The sequence below is a fragment of the Vanacampus margaritifer genome, chromosome 18, assembly GCF_051991255.1.
Source record: "Vanacampus margaritifer isolate UIUO_Vmar chromosome 18, RoL_Vmar_1.0, whole genome shotgun sequence".
Lineage (NCBI taxonomy): Eukaryota > Metazoa > Chordata > Actinopteri > Syngnathiformes > Syngnathidae > Vanacampus > Vanacampus margaritifer.
In genome coordinates, this window is record NC_135449.1 from 1,726,124 (window position 1) to 1,747,389 (window position 21,266).

A 21,266-nucleotide genomic window follows, 5' to 3' on the forward strand; every position below is an offset into this window, starting at 1 on the left:
TTTTCATAAAAGCAAATGCTGACGACGCTAAAAGTGGTTCACAATGTGCACATTGGTTTCCCGTTCCTAACATGATTCCTAGCAAGCACAGTGACTCCCCCTGGGGGAGGTCATCCAACATTTTTGCTCCCTGTACTGTAAAGTTGGCGGCTTGAATGTCATCACTGAGCCACTGGCTAAAATAGATGTCTTTCTCCAAATCTTGCTTACATCCTGATTGAGGACAAGAATATACATAGCCGCCTGCATTTGTCCTATCATGCATGTTCTTACACATTAGGATAAATTTTCACCCAAGAAGTCAAGCTTGTATTAATTAAAATACTTAGGGATTGTGTTAACAATTGTGAATATTGGTTATTTTTTTAGAGTACCCTTTTCAAGTGAATAATCAAATAGCTAATTCAAATATAATTGAAAAACAACTTTATGTCAACAATTATTTATTTATTTTACATCCAAATGGCAATTTGAATTTAAAGAAACCTTTCAAAGTAGCAGCATCATCTTGTTCTACTCTGGAATGACAAGTAGCCTCTTTGAATTCACTCAAGTTTTGCCTAAAAAACTTTAGCAATTGTTTCTTGCCTTTGAGCAGAATCACACGCCGCCATGTACGCAACAAGCAGCTCATTAGAACGGCCGCGTGGACTCGGAGCAATTTGTCAAATGTCTGAGAAATAGAGGAAAAAAAAGAAAAGGGAAGCACTTCTCTGAGTTTTGCCTGCCCGAAGCAAAGAAAAGAATAAAAACATCTCCAATAACTTTAAATCAAGTTATATATTATTATATGCATGCATATCTTTAATGCCAAAACATCATCAAAATAGAAGTTGTTTTGTAATTATTAAAATTAAAACTATTTAAAAAAAAAAATCTTACACCATTTGGGACACACAAACATTATTATCTGCTCAGACAAAATGTAGGCCATGGCCGCAAAAAAAAGTCTTCAAAGTATCCAATAATGGAGAGAACAAAGCTGTGTATGCGTACACGCTCACGTGTTGCATCATGAAAGAGATTTGTCGCCAATCAGGAATTAGGGGCTTTGACCCACTTCACGATTGCAAAAACCTTCTCATAGCAACAGCTCACAAAATTGTGATTACGTTGCACGTGTGTGACGAGACCACGTCCGCTTAAAAGGCCAGTGGACAAAAATCCATCCCAATTTCGCAACATTGACAAAACATAGCTTCAAAAAATGTGATTCGCTTGCCGTTATTAATGCATCGTTATTAGGGATTTGTCATATACCTGCTGTCGAGTCGTTCGGCATTCGACAAGCAAGTATGATGATAACCAGAGAACAGGAAATGGACGTTAAGGTAACACAGGAAAGGCATAGCTGCCACCCCTTGTGCCTTCACAGTTCTGCCTTTTATTAAACAGTTAAGCGACAAAGATGACATTGATGATTTGCTGAATATTGAATCGGTTGTTCGGCTCCACCAACACATTCCGCAAACAGTGCCGTTAGCTGCGCAGTTAATCGTTAGTGCGACATGCTAACTAGCAAGCTTTTCACTTTCACTGAGAGAATTGGACGATTGGTCCACTTAATGACAACCAAGGTCACGATATTGCGGCATTTACTGGACGCCGCGACAAGAAAAAGTTACACAAATGTCCGGAATGCAACAACTGTGCACGTTCTCGCTGTGTTAGCATTTTGGCTGAGTTTCTGCTCCTGTTTTCCATTAATATGTTATACTGTCTGTTTTTATAACATACAACAGCATAGAATGTGACTTTTCTTATTATAAAACACATACATAAATGTTGTGTTATTGTTACTTGAGGGCTGGGCCAGATTAGTAGCATTGACATTCATTTCAATGGGGGAAGATGATTTGGAATACAAGGGTTTTGTGTTACGACAACGAAATTAACTCATAACAATAAATTGAGTGGTTATTAAACTCCTAAGTCAAATTAGAATAGTACCTCCCACAACCGTGGGCTCATCCAATCCAGGCTCACCTCATCAGTATGGGCGTTCTCCGGCCATTTTGGACCAACCAGGAACGAGGTGGGCGCTACGTCACAGGGGAATCAAAGTTGCAATCCAGCGCGTTTGGAGCGGTTAAAGAGTGAAGCTGCAAAGTGGCCGCCCGGTGGATGACAGAGAAGCCAGCCAGCGTCCCGAATTGGACTCGAAACGTATAAACAGTCGGGCAGGCTTTTGTCGGGATACATGGTCTGAATGACGAGCTTCAGCCGAGGGAAGACGTCGAACTTGGACGGCTTCTTGCGATGTCCACGCCGCGGCTCGCCTAATTTCCTCGCCAGTTTTCTCCATCTCTGACAGTTTTTTATTTTCAGTCGTCATGACGGAAATAAGCGAGAAGGAGAACGAGCCACAGCGACAGGACCTCCAGAGACCACCGGACACTGCGCCCAGCCAGCCGGAGTCCAAGGTAAGACCACACCTGCGCTGGGCTGGACCTCACCAGTTTGTTTGTATTGGGGCTTATGAGGGCAGCTGTACCTAATCAAGTGTACGGTATCAAGTGCCGGAAGAGTTAGTTCATTCGTTGACACTTGAGTTAAATTAATCCCCCCCCCCCTCTCTCTCTCTGGTTGACTAACTGTAAAAAATAAAAATAATATTTAAAAACTAAATAGCAATTTGCTATTTTCCCTCCCTTGTATTTTACTAAATACTGGTTAATTAAATATGATTGAATTAATTGTGGTTAAAAAAAAAAAAAAAAGGAATAGAAATCAGAATTTTACATGTGTTTTTAGTCATTCGTAATAAAATTATTTTAACAATCACAGTGACAAAGCACAGCAAAAAAACTAAAAATAAAAGGGCATTAGTATTAGTGGGTATATTGTCACTACCAGTAAGTCACTATGATATCAACTTTTCTAAAATTCAACTGTTATCACTTTGAAATGTTCTGAAAATAAAATAAAAAAGTGTATTTCATACTGTTTCCTTTAAAAAAAAAAAAAAAAAACGCCAATATATATCTTTGAATCTTCAAGTAAAAAAATAAATAAATACAGTAATGTTTCGTAACATTATTTACCTTTTTTTAAAAAACATTTTTTTTGTCACAATACGCTATTAAACTGCTCTTAAATTAAAAAAAAATATATCCATACAGTATATTTAAAATGTGTTTATATATTATAAAACGTTTTTTTTTTCTTGTTTTTTTTTTACTGCTGCACTGCAGGGCATGTTTTTTTAATTATTTTTTTTTAAACTTATTATTAATGGGTAACTAAATAAAATGTATATAAAATTCCTTTGGCCCGCAAATGACGCTCATGCCAGATTTTTGGACACCCCAGATTTAAGTCACCTAGACAACCATGTTATGTCTATTATTATTTGCACAAACATGCAGTCTGTTCGTGAGGCTAATTCAGGTGTTACATAAGGACACTTAAGATGCCTTAATTCTCATTACCTGATCTCATGCTTGTACAAGCACAGATCAAACTGATTGCCGAGTGCCTATGCAGAACACTTTAGCCAGAAGCAAAGCAACAAAAAAAAGAAGGAATATTCATGAGCCGAAATGGCCTTATTAATATAATATATAAATAAATAAATAAATAAATAAATATTATATATATATATATATATATATATATATATATATATATATATATATATATATATATATATATATATATATATATATATATATATATATATATATATATATATATAAAGTGATTGTGTGCGGTACCTGGACAACGAGGCCTACGACCTACAACAAGAGATTGTCAACGAAAGCCTTCCAAGAAATCACAAGGATCCTGGCGGGTGACATTGTTGTTCTTGTGCTTGCCTCCAGACGACACAATGTGCGTAGGCTGACCGTTGAATTTATGGGCCAATCCCAGAGCAGATGTTTGCTGTGTCTGGCCTGGGCTCGTAATTCACTACAAACGGGCCGAGTGGACGTGCTCTCTGCGTCCTGCTAACCCCACTCAGTCACTCAAGGAAATCACGGCAACATATGGCACAAAACCGTTCTTTTTTTTCTCTTTTTGTTGTTATGGTTGTAACTGCTCAGCCAATATACATTTGTGTACATAAAGTACATACATGTACATACATTATACAGAGGAGTGATTGGCTTTGGAGAGTGTTCCATTCCTATTTTTTACTCAAGTCACAAGGTGCAATAGTCTATTGCTTACCTATGCTCATGCTGTAGTAAAGTCAGAATTACAGTAAATAATTTGTATGAAAAACACTCTTAGGCCATAAATTTAAAACAAACATTTAACATGGCTGCGCAAAATTGTTGTTGTTGTTAGGACCAACATGGACCAAGGACCACCTGGTTCTACATATTTTACCTAATAATTGATTGATTTATTGGAATTTGAAGTTATTTTGACAGGAAGTCATTTTGACATTTATGTAGAGCGGACCTAGTATCAAGCCTTGTGGAACACCACGCATTTTCTCCTGTGAACCTGGGCAACTTTGACAAATTTTCGTTGAACTGTTAAAAATCTGTGGACTGCGTAGCGAGCTGCGTAAATGTGACATTTAATGTCAAAATCAGTGGACCTAGAATAGAACCTTGTTGAACACCACCAGTAATCGATACTACAAAGCTCTTAGGTTTATGACTGACTTCTGTGTTTGTGGTCATGTTTAACGCAAGTATGAATGGCCTTAGAAAACATTTGAAATATTACCTCTTGAGATAAAATACGCCTTTTAAAAACAAAATTAAAAAAAACTTATTTCAGCGCACTTTTGGATGAAATGCTCCCTTGCCCCTCCCAAAATGGAGCATCCACCTCATTTTCATTCGGGCACTATTCTTGTTCTTCAGCCTGTTTGAGAGGGGGGGGGGGGGGGGGAATGAGCACAGAGACTCGTCTTTGCCCGAGGCTTCTATAAATAGTCTGTTGTGAAGAATGCTGGGATAAATTAATGATGGAGTAGTGGGTGTGTGCGAGTAGAAAAAAAAACAAAAACCCTACAGTCATTTCTCACTACTCCCTTGCAAATATGTATGTGTGTAGATGTAGTGCAGTGACCTCCCCACAATTTGTGTCGCATACGGATTAGGCCAGCCGCAAATAGCGAAAATCCATATATTACTGATGCCCATTGAAATACACACACACACACGCAAAACACATTCCTTCTATTGGGACAAAGGAAAAAAAACATTTTCATACTATTTATTAGGCATGTAACGAGAACGGCAATATTGCGCTATTAAAATGGCCACAATATCGTCGTCGTCATGTCACGAAATTAAAAGCAATGCGTCTGTTAAAAAAGCAAAGATGTATTCCATGTGTGCAGTTCTAGCACCCTCTGGTGGTTAGTTTGTTACTGCAGTTGAATTTTAATCAGGAATGTTTTGGCCACCGCGGCGGTTTTCACACCCATTAAATTGAGCAAAACGGGCACTTTTTTTTTTCAACATCGCTGTTAAAAAAACAATACCTCCCCACAATATCGTGATAATGATCGTGTCGTATCATCTGCATTGAACCTTCCCCCCCACCCCGATCAATAATATATTCATTGCGTGATGATGCTAGTTTGTTCGCTTCATTCTGTTTTATGTTCGCGTGCGTGGCGTTTTGGACGTTGCGTCACAGCATGGTATCATATCATGCCAGGTGCGCTCTCGTAGGTTGACGCGGTGCAAAGGGATTAGTCTCGCCGAGGACCCGAGCGTTAAATCAAAGGTGACCTCATTAGGCGGGACTCCAAGCAGAAAACGACCTTCCATGCAAACCGCAATCGGCGAAGCTTCCAAGCGTGAACCCGTCGTTGGCGCCGCTTCCAAAATAGTTTTGCTCGCTTCGACTCGTGAAATCCTCTCGGGCTTTTTTGCAAAAGATGAATGGGCTTTTTTTTTTTTTTTTATGTATGTTATTCATGACACATATTAGATGTAATTACTGTTTCTTTACTTTAAGGCAAAATAATGTAAATATTGTTTCACTTGGTACCACGTCTGCCTAAATGAAATTAAAAAAAAACAACAACGTGAGTAGCACGCTTGATTATGTGAGGAAATGCAGTCTACCCCGACAAGTGGCCTCCCGCTCCAAAAAAGAAGCTGACTGCAGCCGAACAAGCGTCAGCCGTGGCCCAAATGCAGCAAGAAGCTGCGCTCGCCCCTCAGGAGGCAGAAGACTTGTCACTGCTCTGTTGCTCTCGATCCTCCGAGGACTTTCAGAGTCTTCCAATTACAGCGCTGCACTTTGCGCAAACCCACTTGATGTGTCATGTAAAAGGGGCTGCTCTATTCTTATCGATATACAGTGTATATCCATATATATCTGTTTATATATAAAATTGCACAGTCATGCTAGCATTAGCAATCGTTACTAATATTACAAGTTACCTGTAATTAAGGTTAACATTAAGGCGGCAATTTAAAACCAGTTCCCATGGTGCCTTAATGAATCTGTTGGCATGCTTTGGCAAATACGCACATGCATTTATTCCTTATCCTCTGCGAAGAATATGACTAATTACTGCGACACACTGAGGAGTTTTGCCCAGTTTTGCCCCCTGTATATCTTTATGTCCAGAGCCGTATATAGAGAGAGTTTACATTTTCAGAAATAGTCACATGACTTCAGATTTACTTGGTTGTTTAGCCTCGCACCCGAGGGGCCCAACTGCTAGTATAAAAGAAGAAGAAAAAAACTCAATTTCCCATAATATGTTCATGAGTCAATGATTGTGTTTTTATACGAACAACTATACAATTGGGATGAGATCATAACCGTAATACGGCAACATCCATTGATAAATGCACCTTTTTGTTTTTGGGGGGAGGGGGGTGGGGTACGTGAAGGTTGCGGCAAAAAGTGGGTCAACAGAGGCATCTCTTCATCGCTCACGCTAATTGGCATCGGCGCTCCGAGAGGAAGGAGAAGAAGAGCATCGAGCTGCTTGGATATCGATCGGACCTTTTCCATGATGTTGCGCAACGCTCAACATTGCACTCAACAGCACAAAAATATCCAAAGGTGTCTTCTTGGCTTTAGTACAAAAACAATTGGCTAAATGAGCCGCATGCTGCTTCACCTAGAGATGACCTAATTGTACGCAAGAGCATCTTCTGGTAAAATTCTGTGCCTTGACTTGAAATTGAAAGGCAAAAAAGAGGAGCGGTTGAACATGAGCCACATGCTGCTTCGCCAGCTAAATAAGTGTCCACCTCATCAACTCCCTGTTATTGTGGCCGCGACGAGATGAAAAGCGGCAGAACGGGCCGCGTCCGGTGCCAAGGCGGGCGGGTCCGCTCAATGAAACCAATCAAACGGGAATTTTTAAAAGGCCAATCGATTGGCGGCCGCTCTTCGCAAGGGACGGCAAATTTGTGAAGTCAGGATGTCGGTTCAAGGGTGATGGAGATGAAAGAAGCCTGAGCGAGAAAGGACGCTCTTTGAAAATCGGACTTTGAGGACAAAAATCCTTATGCCGTTGATCCCCTCCGTCCTGTCCTTGTGCCGTTCTTTCTTTCAGACGCACTCAGGCATGATTCAATCTCGTCATGTCGTCCATTGTCACGTTTACCACAGCATGTGGTCAGGTACCAATGAGTTAGTGAAGCAGCATGTGGCTCATTTGTCAGGGTTTTTCTACGGCCTGGGATGCAGTACTTAATAATTGAATTCCCAACATCAAACGCGGCTTTTTAGCATTAGATGTTGTTGAGACCACGATGGAACATTCGGGTTCACTCTGCAACCCGTCTAAGTGGCAATCTAGTCAGGTCTGAATTTCAGTAATTGTTAACAGTGGTACACTAAACCTAGCATTGTAGCATTAGCATTTCATCTTCTTTAGTTGGCAGTGTACTCCCTGTCTTCATTTCCTCTGAAACCCAAACTAGTCGGGCCTGAATTGTGAGACTTGTGTATAGTTCTACACCAAACTTGGCTTTCTAGCATGAGCTTTACTTGTCGTTGGAACCACTACCGACCCGGCCAGTTTTTATTTTGTGTGCAACCCATTTAGGCCGCAAACTGGATTGTAGTACTTGTAAATGGTTGTAGAGCAAACCTACCTTTGTGGCATTGTACTTCCGTTTCGATTTCCTCTGCAACCCAAACAAACTAGCTGGGCCTGAATTGTGGTGCTCGTCGACCGTTCCACACCAAACTTGGCTGTCTTGAATTACAGTGCTTTGATTCATGATGATACATGTACTTGCTGTTTTGATTTATTCTGCAACCCATCTAGGCAGAAGACTAATCAAGCCTGATTTGCAGTACTTGTGAATCGTTCTGCACCTTACTTCACATTCATACAGTATTGATCCGCAATGTACAGTACTTCCTTTTTTTTATAACTTCCGCAACCCATCTTGGCGGCAAACTGGTTAGTCAAGCATTGCACTATTTCCTATTACTAAACTTGGCTTTAGAACATTAACATTATATGTTGTTTGAACAGCAGTGTAAAATGTACTTCCTATTTAGTTTTCCTCTGCCACCCATCTAGGTGTCATACTGACTGAGCCTTGAGTGTGGTTCTGAACCATTCTTCGCATTACATGCGCTGGAACCTCTCAGGAACATGTGCTTCCTGTTTTGATGTCCTCTGCAACCCGTCTAGGCAGTGTATTGCTCTACCTTTCTTGTTGGCTAACACGTGCGGACGTTCCTTTCAGCTGCAGCGTCTGAAGCGCTCGCTGTCCTTCAAGTCGGTGATGCGCAGCAAGAGCGTGGACAACTTCTTCCAGCGCAGCAACAGCGACAACTTGCGGCCCCCCTGCACACTCATCATCCCCCCAGCCCCCTCGCCTTCGCCACCGCCCGCCTTGACCGAGTCGCCCCTGGCCTACGAGCGCTCGCCCGCTCTCTCGCCAGCCGCCAGCCCCAACCCGTCGCTGTCGGAGTTGCCGCGCTCACCCTCCCTCAGTCCCTCGCTGTCCCTGAGCGCCAAAGTTCAGCCCAAGTCTCCGGCGCCATCCACGGCGCCACTCAAGACTCACTGTTTCCACGAGCACGTCTTCCGCAGGCCGGCCAGCTGCGAGCGATGCAAACGTATGATCCAAGGTAATAGCCAACTACATACAGTACATCATTTCTTGCTTCCCATTTAGGGAGCCAATTATCATGCCTGATTTGCAGCACTTGTGAATGGTTCCACACCCAATTTTGCTTTCTAACATTACATGTATTTTGAACACATTCTTCCTGTTTTGATTTTCTCTACCACCCGTTAAGGCAGGAAACTAGTCGAGCCTGCCCTATGAAATCCCATCATCCGAATACGTAGCAACTTTTTAATACCATAACGTTATTGACATGAATGTTAGATCCATCAAATTTCACTTGAACGAGAAAATTCCTAACAACAAGATACCATACCCGTCTCTACCCCCGAGCGCTTGAAGTGCTGGTTCTAAAAGCCAATTCAATCCCTTTAGCATCAAACTTAAATTTATTTGTCCTCTTCTTTCCTTCCAGACACAAACAAAGTTGATTTGCGCTTAGTTGTCAGTCCACAAATCTCACTGTGGACACTTTGTCTTGAAAAGCAGCACTGATTAATTTTACTCCAGTTCCATCTTCTGCATCCTTTCAGGCCCAAAAAGTCAGTCAACCCGTGTGATTTTTGTCAATGTAATTAAGTAAGCGATGTGGATGTCCACGCAGGCAACTCCAAGCAAGGCCTGCGCTGCAAAGCCTGCAAACTAGCGGCTCACCTGTGGTGCTCGTCGGAGCTGTCCCAGCAGCCATGCAATGGCAAGGTAAGGAAGCGGACGCAAGCTAACATCAACAACATCTACGGGCGTCGGGCCTGATTTGCAATTCTTGTCAATGGTTCAACACCAGCCCTGCTAACTTGTTTTAGCATTAAATGTTGTTGAAAACATTAGGGGGGATACACGTCCTGTTTTGACTTTTCTCTGCAACTCATTTAGCCAGCTAACTAGTCGGGTCTGAATTGCAGTACCTGACAATGATTTCACCCCAAATGTCACATTGTAGCATTATTACGTGGTTGACACAAATGTAAGAAAACTGAGATCCTCTTTTGAGTTAATCTGCAACCTATTTAGGCAGCATACTAATTGGGCCTGAATTGCAGTAATTGTCATTGATTCCACATCAAGCGTCACTTTCTGACTAGCATTACATGCCGTTGTCGCCACTATAAAACAAAAAACAAAAAAACTGAGCCCCTCTTTGGATTTTCTCTGCAATCAATTTAGCCAACAAACTAAAAGGGCCTGGAATGCAACACCTATGAATGATTTCGCACCAAACGTAGCATTAGCGTTGCATGTTTCTGGAACTAGTAGAGAATATGGATATGTGTTTTTTAGTTCTTCTGCGACCCATTTATCCGGAAAACTAGTCTGGTTTGGATTTTTAGTTCTTGTTGCCACACCACACTTTGCATTGTAGCATTAGCATTGCATGTTGTTGGAGCTGCTAGGGAAAATGTCCGTCCTTTTTTTAGTTCCTCTGCAACCCGTTTAGGCAGCATACTGGTCGAGCCTGAATTGCTGTGCTTCAACACAAAATTTGCCTTTGAGCATTAGCTTTACACATTGTTGGGAGCAGCTACAGAATATTTGAGTTCCTCCGCCACCCGTTGAGGCAGCAAATAAACCCAAGGATGTGCTCTCCTTCCTGAGTTGCTCTTGTGTTCTAGTAAGAGTAATCCGCCTCACAGTGGCTGCGCATTCTCGCACGGCTAATCGCGGCAGCGTGCGCGGTGACTGGCGAAACGCTACAACGGCATCTGGATTGCTGTAAGGCTTTCTCAAGCGGTTGGCCTTTGAGTCTCGCTAATGGGCTTAGCATGAAAGCCGCCGTCCTGTACAGAGAGGATCAAGTCCGCTTTCAGTGCAAATATAAGGTGGCCCGCAAAGACGATTAAGACACTGACCGACGTGTGAAAGGTTAGTAAAGGTATAGAACGAAGCATGAAAGCGCCTCACGTCAAATTGTTTTCTCATGCTCCTTTCCCGTCTCCTCACGGCGCTGCGTTTCTCTCCTGGGCCGCTAAATCAATATCTGCCCCCAACCAGCTGGCCCGGCTTAATTCAGTGTGAAATTTGGCGCCTTTGAGGGCACGGAAGCCAGCCGTCGCCGCTGTCCTTTTGGATGGCTGCGCACTCATCAAAGCGGGGATTAGACGTTTCGGAAAGCCGCCGCACATCCGCATAACTTGCCGGCGAGTCGCGCGGTGAGCAAGCGCACTCGCAAATGTGCTGACGTCGTCATGAGCATGAGCTGCTTCAGCCTGAAATGTACGTATCAAAAATTTATTCCGCGTAGGGGGATTTTGACCCTTTATTTCTCACACGCGCGCTCTATTCTGCAACAGCAGCAGTGACACGCTGATTACAGCAACGAGACTCGCTTGCACAAGCAGGAAAACAGATGTGAGCTTTTACAAAATTGTTTTTTCGCTGGTTTTCAGTGGGACATCGTGCTGGCCTTTAACTCATTCACTCGCAGCCAATTTCACTGAAGCAACTCCCTTCGCTCCCGGCTGTTTGACTGGATTTTGATTGATTTCGCAAGGTCCACAGAATATTGTGTTCTTTTGCTATAAAAACATGGAACCTGCCAAAAGATTAGAGTCTCTTCTTTCATCAGGAAAAATAGTATATTTGTATCTGTTTCCATTTTTCAACAAGTAACATTAGAGTATAGCTAAGTTTCATCGATGTTCACCTTCCTGGTGAAAATCCTGTCAAAAAGCTGTTGGTTAGCCTGTCTATGATGTTTTGCATGTTTGTTAGCATTAAGCTAAGCAGGCTTTAAAGTAAAAGCTCTGCGGTTGTTTTCTTGAAAACTCATCATGCCACTTGTATCTCAAGGCACCACTGCATCATCGCTTTACGACACTTTTTGGGAAGGTGGCCATTTTATAAGAGTGGACATCTTTGCGGGTTTAAAATAGACCAGGACATAAATGCTGACAGCACCCGGGTGCATGCTCACGTTCAATAAAGGAGTGCGCCCGTCATTGTTTTTAATTTAAGCCTCCAATAAAGCCGCTCTGTATTACCGCTGTGGTGGCATCAGCGTTGATTTAACGTAAAGAACAACAGCTTCATTAAAGAGGCCTGCTGAGCCCAGCATGGCCTCAAATAATCACCTGCGGGGACACAGAAAAAGACACTACAAGACATTTCCATCAAATCGCTGCCAATGAGCCTGAACAACAGTACTTGCACACCAAACTTTGCTTTCTAGTTAGTATTAGCATTGCATGTATTGCTACCGAACGGGTATGTCCCGTTCACCAACCCCCCCCCCCCCCAAATGTTGACGTTTGACTGTCCGTGACTATTATTAGAAAACAAGGTGAAGAAACATGCCTAACAGTGTTCTAAATATATTCCTCGTGCTTAATAAAGCTCCCACTGATTTCCGTAACGTTTGATCGTTTGCAGTCTGTCAGCGGCTGGCGCGGCCATTTTTAGTCACGCTTGATCACGCTTGATTAGAGTAATGGAGTTGCGCAGGAGTCCTTTGGATGCTTCTATGTGGCGATGTTGACGTCGTCCCTTTGGAGAAGGTTTTGGGACCATCTGTCCAACTGATGACACTTCTGGCGGCGGTGCTAATGACTTGCGTCTTATTGTTGTTGTCGTCCTCCTCGGGACAATTTTGTTTTTGCGCTTTTTGTTTTTGCCAGTGCGATCACGCTCACCTTCGAGGGTGACCTTGCCGGCCCTAAGGGACAACAGCCCGACTATTTATGGCTCAGTGACTTCTACTCTGTGACTTTGCTGCTAGTTGGTCTGACGTCGTGGTGGTAAAATGGAGGCAAAATATCCCACATTTGATATTGCTTGTCATTTCGTTAAATAGCATTCAATGTCGCTGTTTCTGAACAGTGACGGAAACGTCGGGCCTGAATTGCAGAACGTGGCAATGGTTCAAACTTCACTTTCTAGGGTTAGCATTCCATGTTGGTGGATCCACTATTATGGAACATTTATTTCAGGTTTTGATTCCCTGTGACAACCCAACTAGTCAGCAAACAAGTCGGGTATGAATTGTTAAATAGTTCTACACCAAAGCTTTTATTCTAGCATGAGCATTTGGCCTATTTACTCGATGCTTTTATTTTCCTTCTGCTAGCCCGTTTAGGCAGCAAACTCAGGCCTGAAATCCAATCTTAGCTCATACAAAATTGTGCTTCCTAATATTAGTATACCATTTTGTTGGCGTCACTATCAAATATGTACTTCCAGTTTCAAGTTCCTCTGCAACCCATTTAGGCGGCAAACAAGTAGATTCTGAATTACAGTACTTAATTGTTCTGCACCATACTTGACCTTGTAGCATTGACATGACATGTTGTTGGAACTGCTATGAAACGTATACTTCATGTTTTGATTCCCTCTGCCTCCCATTTAGGCAGCAAACTAGTTAGGTCTGAATTGTAGTACTTAATAATGGTTCCACAGAAATCTTCATTTTCTAGCATTAGCATTGCATGTAGTTGAAGCCGCTACAAATTCAGAATGTTGTCATACTGGTTCCCCCACTCCAAACCCATCTTGGCAGCAAACTAGTCGTGCCTAAATTGCATTATTTACTAGTAGGTCCTTAGCATTCCAGTATCACAGTATTACATTGTGTTGGCAGTGCTATAGAACATTTACTTTGTGTTTTGAGTTCCTCTGCAACCCATTTAGGCAGCAGACGTGGCTGCGTGCATTCTTTGAACATTTCATGGAGCCGCTTGATAATCTATGCACACAAATGTGCCCTTGTCACTTTTTTCTGGCTTCTTTTCACTCTCACATCACTTCAGCCTGCGCTGCCTTTGCCTTACCTGTCACCTCTCGTCTTCCCCCGCACGCCGTCTCTCTTCAGACGGGAGCTTTTAAGCGAAACTTCAGCTCGCCGCTACTAACCACTGAGTCGCTGGGCGTCGTCAGGGAGACTCCTGATGTGCAGGGTGAGGGAGTGAAAATGTCCGTGTGCTGAAATGTCCGCCGCTGATGTTTGTGTGTGTGGCACGTTTTGTTATCTTGTAGAGGCGGACCATGTGGCGGTGGACCCCGTGTACGAAGCGCTTCGCTACGGGACGTCGCTGGCTCAGATGAGTCGCTGCAGCTTCGGCAGCATCTCCGAGTCGCCCTGCTACGAGGTAGCCGCCTCTCGGCTGGATGGCTTGAGGGTTCGCACCGAAACTAAACAGAAAATGATTTATCTTCTTCAGGCTGAGGAGCTTTCGGACAAGCTGGAGAATCAGCCAATCGCGGAGGAGGAGCCCATTCCAGGAAGTATGTTCACGTGTTGTTTAAAACCTCTCTGTCGTAAACTTTTTTTCTTAGTCATCGTGTGTGTGTGTGTGCGTGTGCGTGTGCGTGTGTGTGTGTCCAGTGCTTACCCCTCCTGAAAGCGAGAAGGCAGATTCTGAAGAGCGTGTCAGCCTAAAGGTGAGCGTTAGCTTTACACTTTCTCTTCTACTTCTTCTTCCTTGTCTTTTATTCTCTTCTTGTTTCTATTAGAGGTAGACCGATGCTTTTTTTTTTTTTTTTCCAGGGCCGATTACGATACTGATTAGTAGCCAAGCAGGCAAGTAATATTTGCAGTGTTTGCAGTAAAGGAAAAATGTCAACATTTTGGATCATACAAATCCAACACAAAACTTTGTTGAAATGCCTTAAACATTTTTATTGAACAGCTTTTGTGTTCAATGTTAAACGTTTTTTTTAAATATATTTATCTTGGACAATCAGTGTATTTGTTTTCAAATTCTAATAAAAAAAGTGCAGTGAGTTCCCTAAAGTTTTCGATAAATAAAGCTTTACAAAATGTCAGTATAGCAGAAATGTTGACGTTCCACTCTGCTTTTGTTTCAACTTAAAACAAATCCAAAAGTTTAGGAAGGGGATAAAAAAAGAAACAGTGAAATAATTCCGCCAGGTTTACCCAATTTTCATAATGATCTATTATCGGCCGGCACTTTTTAAAAAAAATTATTATTAAAGGTCGATGCCGACAGGCATTAAAAGGCGAAATATCGGCACTGATAATCCGCCCCTCCGATAATCAGCCCTTCTATCTCTGCAGTAGTTTCTACTTTTCTTCCTTTCCACCTTCTCGTGCGCCTCTTTGTTTTCCTCTTCTTCTTGCCCTTCTCTTATTGTTCCTCCACTTCCTCTTCTCCACGTAAGCTATATGATTTTTTTTTCTTTTTCTTTTTTAGACTCCCAAGCGCGTAGGTGTGCACGCCATGCACACCTACGTGGCGCTCTACAAGTTCCTGCCTCAGGAGAACAACGATTTGGAGCTACAGTCAGTTCAATTATTGTTATGGGTCTTATGTATTATCATTATTTGTAGTAGTATGAACTGTTAATTAGACATCGGGCGGGATAGCGGGAAGGGACAAACGGCTGCGTTGATTATGTGAGCGGAAAAGGGAAACGAGCAGATTAGTTGCTGGAGGAATGAGCGCGTTCTAACGTGCATGTGTCGTCAACGCCTCGCCACAAAATCGTCTCGTGGCATTTATGAGTGAGATGTTCTGGAATAGAGGAGGCGTTGGCCCGTATCGACGGCAGGCCTCAAAACCGGATGAAGCTCACCTCATGTTGAAGTCTGCTTTGCAGAAGGGAAGTAAGAAGCCAACCAACTAATTAGCAGTTCACAAATTCACCTGGTCGCATTGTTTCCCTGATCCTATCCTGAAGCTGCAATTAAAAACAAAACAAGAAATGGCCCAGACTCATGAACTTGAATTAATGTCTTGAATGTATTAACCACTCAACTCTATTTTAGTCTAAGATCTTTTTTTTTTTTTTTAGCTAATGCTAGCGACTCCATCTTGTTTTTTTATCCTTCAGGCCTGGCGATCGCGTCAAAGTCACAGATGACGCCAATGAGGATTGGTGGAAGGTGAGTTTGGAAGCATGCTCGCCATGTTTTGTTCTCGCGGGCTCCCGTTACCTTTTGCGGGCAAAAGGCCAACCTGCCACTTGTGCAATCAGTCAAGCCTCCTCCAGCCCGACGAGGCGGCGAGGCTTGAGAGCCACCTGGTCGCCTGGGTGGGTGGTTTCGCCGCCAGTTCATGCATTTGATACTTTAAGGATTAGAGCCTCTGCTCGGCTTGCTCTGATGTTGTTAATTATGCACATGAATTGTTTTTGGTCAAATGTGCGTCATTAATAAAAAATCCTACCTAAGTAGAAATCAAACACAGGCTCCTAAAGAGGTTCACCACTCACAGTGTGGCTGCAGATCCTTTGATGTAATCCTAACCATACCCTACCCAATAAATATAATCTTATATATCAAACCCACTATAATTTCCCTGTAATCCTGACCAAACCCTTAATCCATAACTCTACACCTAATAATAACCTTTACCCCTAATCCCGAAGCACTATCGTTTTACCCTCTAACAAAAACATTGACCCTAATCCCAAACATTATTCTCTAATCCTGACCCGAACCCACCACTTACCTCCCTTTAGCCCCTAACGTCAAATCCCCGCACTCTAAACCAAACCTTGTAATCTCGTCCTCTAATCCAAACCCTGAACACTAACAACGACCCCTAATCCTGTCCCAAATCCCTAATTGCTACCCTTACCCACTAACCTTAACTCTAACTCTCCATTACTCTGACGCAAGAGTGTAGAGATTAGCCACATGCTGCTTCACCAAGTCATTATAAAGTCATCATGGCAAAGTGTAAGCGTATGCGTTTTTTTTTGTGTTTTATTCATTCTCAGGGGAAAAGCCGCAGCAAGGTGGGATATTTCCCCGCCAACTTTGTTCAGCGGGTGCGCCCCGGCGAGCGAGTGTGGAAGGTCACGGCTGGTTTCCACGGCAACCGAGACAAAGGCCAGATGACGGTGAAAGAGGCCCAGGTGAGCGCGCACACGCACACACATATACACACAGCAAATGCATTGACAACAACGTATGCGTAAAAGTGCTGAGATGGCGGACGACGGCATATTTGCATTGTGATGCATTTTAGCCTCATTTCGGGAAAAACTCACTTTTTCCCCAATGTTTCTTTTCCTGTTTTCTGCCTTTTCTCACCTCCAATCCGTCATCCGTATCGTCACCCCCGTCATTATCCCCCCCCCCCCCCATCCCTCGTACATTCTGCCACCGTTTGTTTTTCTCCATTCACCTTCCGGCATCGATTCCATCCCCCTCAATCCGATTCCCATCCTTCGGGCCATTTCCTTGTCCAACATTGCTACCCTTTCCAAATCCCGGATTCTTCGCACCATCCCTCGCCCCGCATTCTCCCGCCGCAGATCTGCGTGGGCAAGAACGAGGAGACGGACGGCTTCCTGCGGCTGAGCAGCGGCAAGAAGCGAGGCTTGGTGCCGGCGGACATTTTGCTTGAAATATGACGTCGGCTAATAATAAGACGAGTAATTGCTATAATTAACCTAAATTGACGCAGGAATGCTCCGAAACCCCCTCCCACCCGACCCCGCCCAAACGTCCTCGCTGACGGCCGCAAAATGAACAGCCGGCAAGAGCTTTGCTTGTTTTTGTTTTCTTTTGAGCTACTTTTTGTGTAGCGCAATGTGGGAAAGGTAGCGTCAAGGAGCGCAAACAGGAAGGTCAGGCTAGCTCGCCGCTAACTTGGAAATAGGGCTGGCGGAAGCCCGACGTCGCGTCACACATAATCAGTCGTGTCTTCATTCTGTGCACATAATAACCATGACGTCATCAATATCAACTAGAAAACAATTGAGGTGCTTTAGCGTCAAATCTCTGACGCAGTGGAACCTTCAAAGTGGAGCACGAAGCTTCTGGCATTAGCTATTAGCTGCGAGCAACATGCTATTTAGGTTAGCATCCGACGTGGGCAGCCTTTTGTGCTCAAGGACCACAATTGATTTTTAAAATGGACGGATGGGCCACATGAAAAAATAGTAGTTAAAAAAAACAAGTGGAATCTAAAGTCACCTCAATAAACTGCAGTAATATTACCGGTAGTCATTTTTTGCGGAGGATAAAGAATACATGCCTGTGAGTATTGTTTTTATTTAGATATCCACTGCTTGAAGCCGCTTTTTGTGACAATTTGCCCAAAACTATTTTTCTAACAGCCTCTTTATTTGACTATTTATGACTGAAACATCTTCTAATTAACATCGTAACTGTTCACGTTCAATACTCCTGCAAGCATCTGGCTAATAGTTTTCAGACTGAATTTAGGTCTGAATTTCCCGCCCTCTGTCTTATGATGTGACGTCATGTGCGCATTATGTACATGAAGGGAGTGTGCAGTTCAATCTTTTTGCCCACAGGTGGCAGTAGCAATTCTAAATTCAATTTCCTGCATTGAGCAGCTTTAAGGGATTAACACCGATGCTAATCATTATACCATGGCATTATTTCATAGCATTAAAAAAATGAATACATACATATTAATGAATCAAGAGTAGGAAAAAAATGAATGCAATGTTCTTATAGGACGTTTTAAGTCACATGTAACAAATGGGCCTTACTTTGCTCAGGCCTGCTTTGAAGCCTTGCGAGATTTTGCACGTGAAGACGGTTTGAATTTGTGTGTCGTTCCACTGCACACTGTCACCACACGGATGCACCTCTGCTAGTCTCGTCACACTCAATTCTTCAACACGTCCAATTTGCCTTATCTACTTAGATGGCAAATTCAGGTCCAGAAAGTAAAAACCCTGTCACAGTTTGGCTTTAGCCCCAGGTGCTAGCTAGCTAGCTAGCTAGCTAGCTCCCTAGCAGGTGAACAAGCATCTGGAGAGCTAGCTAGCCAGAAAATAAAAACCCTGCTACATTTTTAGCTGTAGCCCCTCGTGATAGCTAGCTAGCTAGCTCCCTAGCAGGTGAACAAGCATCTGGGGAGCTAGCTAGCCAGAAAATAAAAACCCTGCTACATTTTTAGCTTTAGCCCCTCGTGATAGCTAGCTAGCTAGCTCCCTAGCAGGTGAACAAGCATCTGGGGAGCTAGCTAGCCAGGAAATAAAAACCCTGCTACGTTTTTAGCTTTAGCCCCTCGTGATAGCTAGCTAGCTCCCTAGCAGGTGAACAAGCATCTGGGGAGCTAGCTAGCTAGCACGAGGGGCTAAAGCCAAAATGTGGCAGGGTTTTTACTTTCTGGACCCGGATTTGCCACCTCTGCTTATCTGCTGTACGGTCACATAATCGTGTTTCTTGTCAAAAAAAACGGCATCTCCCGGGATGCCAACGTTTTAAAATAAAATAACATAAAAATGGCGTCAAAGCAATAAGTGTAAATAAAACATGGCTAGCCTTCTAGTGACACATTACTCTGAATAGTAAAGCCATGCGGGAAGAAACTAATAAGGGCATTGATATCACTTTTAAAGCCGAGCATCACTTACAGTTTTCATTTTCATTGACACGACTTCCTTGGCCAGTTTCACTCAACTGTTCACATTCAAGAACACATTTACAAAAAAAAAAACCACATCTCATTTTTGTTTGCTCCGTTTGTCACATTCCTCTTTGCACTGTTTACCAATTCACTGTACTCCGTTTAGCCTGAACACTATGCACAGCCCATCTCGTCGCTAGCTTTGTTTTGTCTACTAACAAGTACACAAACACACACTCGGGCTCAGGGGTCACTTTTTTTTTTTTTGACAGGCCGTATCGCGTTTTGACGTCGCCCAATAAAGTGCGATGAACCCACCCACCGCGTGTGTGCGTGTTGTCATTTGTTGTGCGATTGCTGAAAAGCATTATTCGGATTCTTTATTATTATTTCAGGCACAATTTATTCTCTGATTTACACCGTTCAAATTTCAACTCTCTTCAAAAAATTCACGCCTCCCGGGTTATATATGGTCTGATTCCACATTACTTACAGTAATCACACAATTTAAGGTTAACTTTTCCCCATTCATTTTCAATGGGACTGACATAGAACTTTTTCCAAGTACCACTTTCCGCACCCACTTCCATTCCAGCACCAAAAGCGCATTCAAGCCAGCAAAAGAAAGCTCAATTAATTATTAGCCAGCCTTGACGATTCCCACCCGGAAAGGATGTTTGACATCCTGGTGAGAATTGCTAAACCGTGTGATTGACAGCCATGTGATGGTGGCGCCTGTCGTTAGCAAGTCGATGGACGTCATGACGTTTAGCATCTTTCAATCCATTTGTTTGTTTGCCGACCTGAGCAGGATCCATCACGCTTACGAGCAGAAAAGTCGCCCGCTCGTAATGAGGGCAAGTAATACCATTAACTCCCAATAAAAGTCATTGGCGGCGGAAAAGCCTGCTGGCAGCTCGTTGACCACACTTGCGCAGTGCGCGTGTGTGCGTGCAATTTCTCAAACCATGACCCAATTCTGTTATCAAACTGGATGGAATCCGATTTTGGAAAGACGCGCTGGTGGTAGAATATCAAGTTGCTCTGGCGTCTTGTCACTTTTTCAGCATTTTTTGGGGGGGGTCACTGGAGAAAGGATGCATACTGTCATATACTGCATTTGTCATCATTGGTCATAAAAAAAAAAAAAAAAGGGTTCATAATGAACTAATTAATACAATAATCTTAATTTTGTATCATATTTATTTTATTTTTAATAAATATGTAAAATACAGTACATAAGTAATTGTCTACATTAATTTTTTTTAAAGATACACGATATAAAATAAAAATTCCAAATTAATGCAATACAAAATAAATAAAATGTAAATAATTAAATGCTACTTCTTATTCATATAAAATGACAAATAAAAAATGAATAATTTTAATATACATTATATTACAAACAAGATCATGTTTCAGTATTTTTAGTCATTAAAAAAAACTCATTTGTTCCCAAAAACGTGCAAATATGTTTTATTTTAAATGTTTTAAGTGTCCCAGAGACGTATTTATACGTTTTGATGCTAGAGCATACAGCTTTGATGCAGCGTCTGAAATTCGAAGAACGAGTGAAGCAATGGTAGTTATTACAAAAACTGCCAGCAGGTAGCAGCGGAGTATAAAAGGTCAACCAGGGCTATGATGAAAAAAAGCTGATTTCCCCACAGTTCAAAAATAGATTTGTGAATAATGATGAAACTTAGCTAATGCTAATTGCTGCAAAACAGAAACAGATAGATTTTTTTTTTCTGATGAAAGAAGAGAATCTAATCTTTCTTTTGGTATGTTCCATGTTTTTTTACCCATACAGTCAAAATCCAGTAAAACAGCCGGGAGCGAAGGGGGTTGCTTCAGTGAAAATGGTTGGGAGTGAATGAGTAAAAAAAAAAAACTGTGATAAACTAGAATGGTCTCCATTTTTCATTTTGTTGAAGTGTGCTAG

At 42.6% G+C, this 21,266-nt stretch overlaps 1 protein-coding gene across 1 annotated transcript; it reads left to right on the plus strand.

Annotated features, from left to right (window-relative positions):
- The first annotated feature begins 1,908 nt into the window (after positions 1-1,908).
- LOC144038174 (SH3 and cysteine-rich domain-containing protein 2-like) lies at positions 1,909-19,642 on the plus strand. Its single transcript, XM_077550401.1, has 11 exons — positions 1,909-2,423; positions 8,646-9,033; positions 9,637-9,731; positions 13,834-13,918; positions 13,998-14,110; positions 14,183-14,246; positions 14,347-14,402; positions 15,176-15,264; positions 15,816-15,867; positions 16,707-16,844; positions 17,247-19,642. The coding sequence occupies exons 1-11, from the start codon at positions 2,334-2,336 to the stop codon at positions 17,343-17,345; spliced, it is 1,269 nt and encodes a 422-aa protein (XP_077406527.1). The 5' UTR covers positions 1,909-2,333; the 3' UTR covers positions 17,346-19,642.
- The last annotated feature ends 1,624 nt before the right edge of the window (positions 19,643-21,266 follow it).

Coding starts and splice junctions, on each gene's coding strand:
- LOC144038174 (XM_077550401.1), top strand. CDS start 2,334: ATGACGGAAATAAGCGAGAAGGAGAACGAGCCACAGCGACAGGACCTC. Junction 14,247..14,346: donor GGAGGAGCCCATTCCAGGAA/GTATGTTCACGT, acceptor GTGTGTGTCCAG/TGCTTACCCCTCCTGAAAGC. Junction 15,868..16,706: donor CCAATGAGGATTGGTGGAAG/GTGAGTTTGGAA, acceptor ATTCATTCTCAG/GGGAAAAGCCGCAGCAAGGT.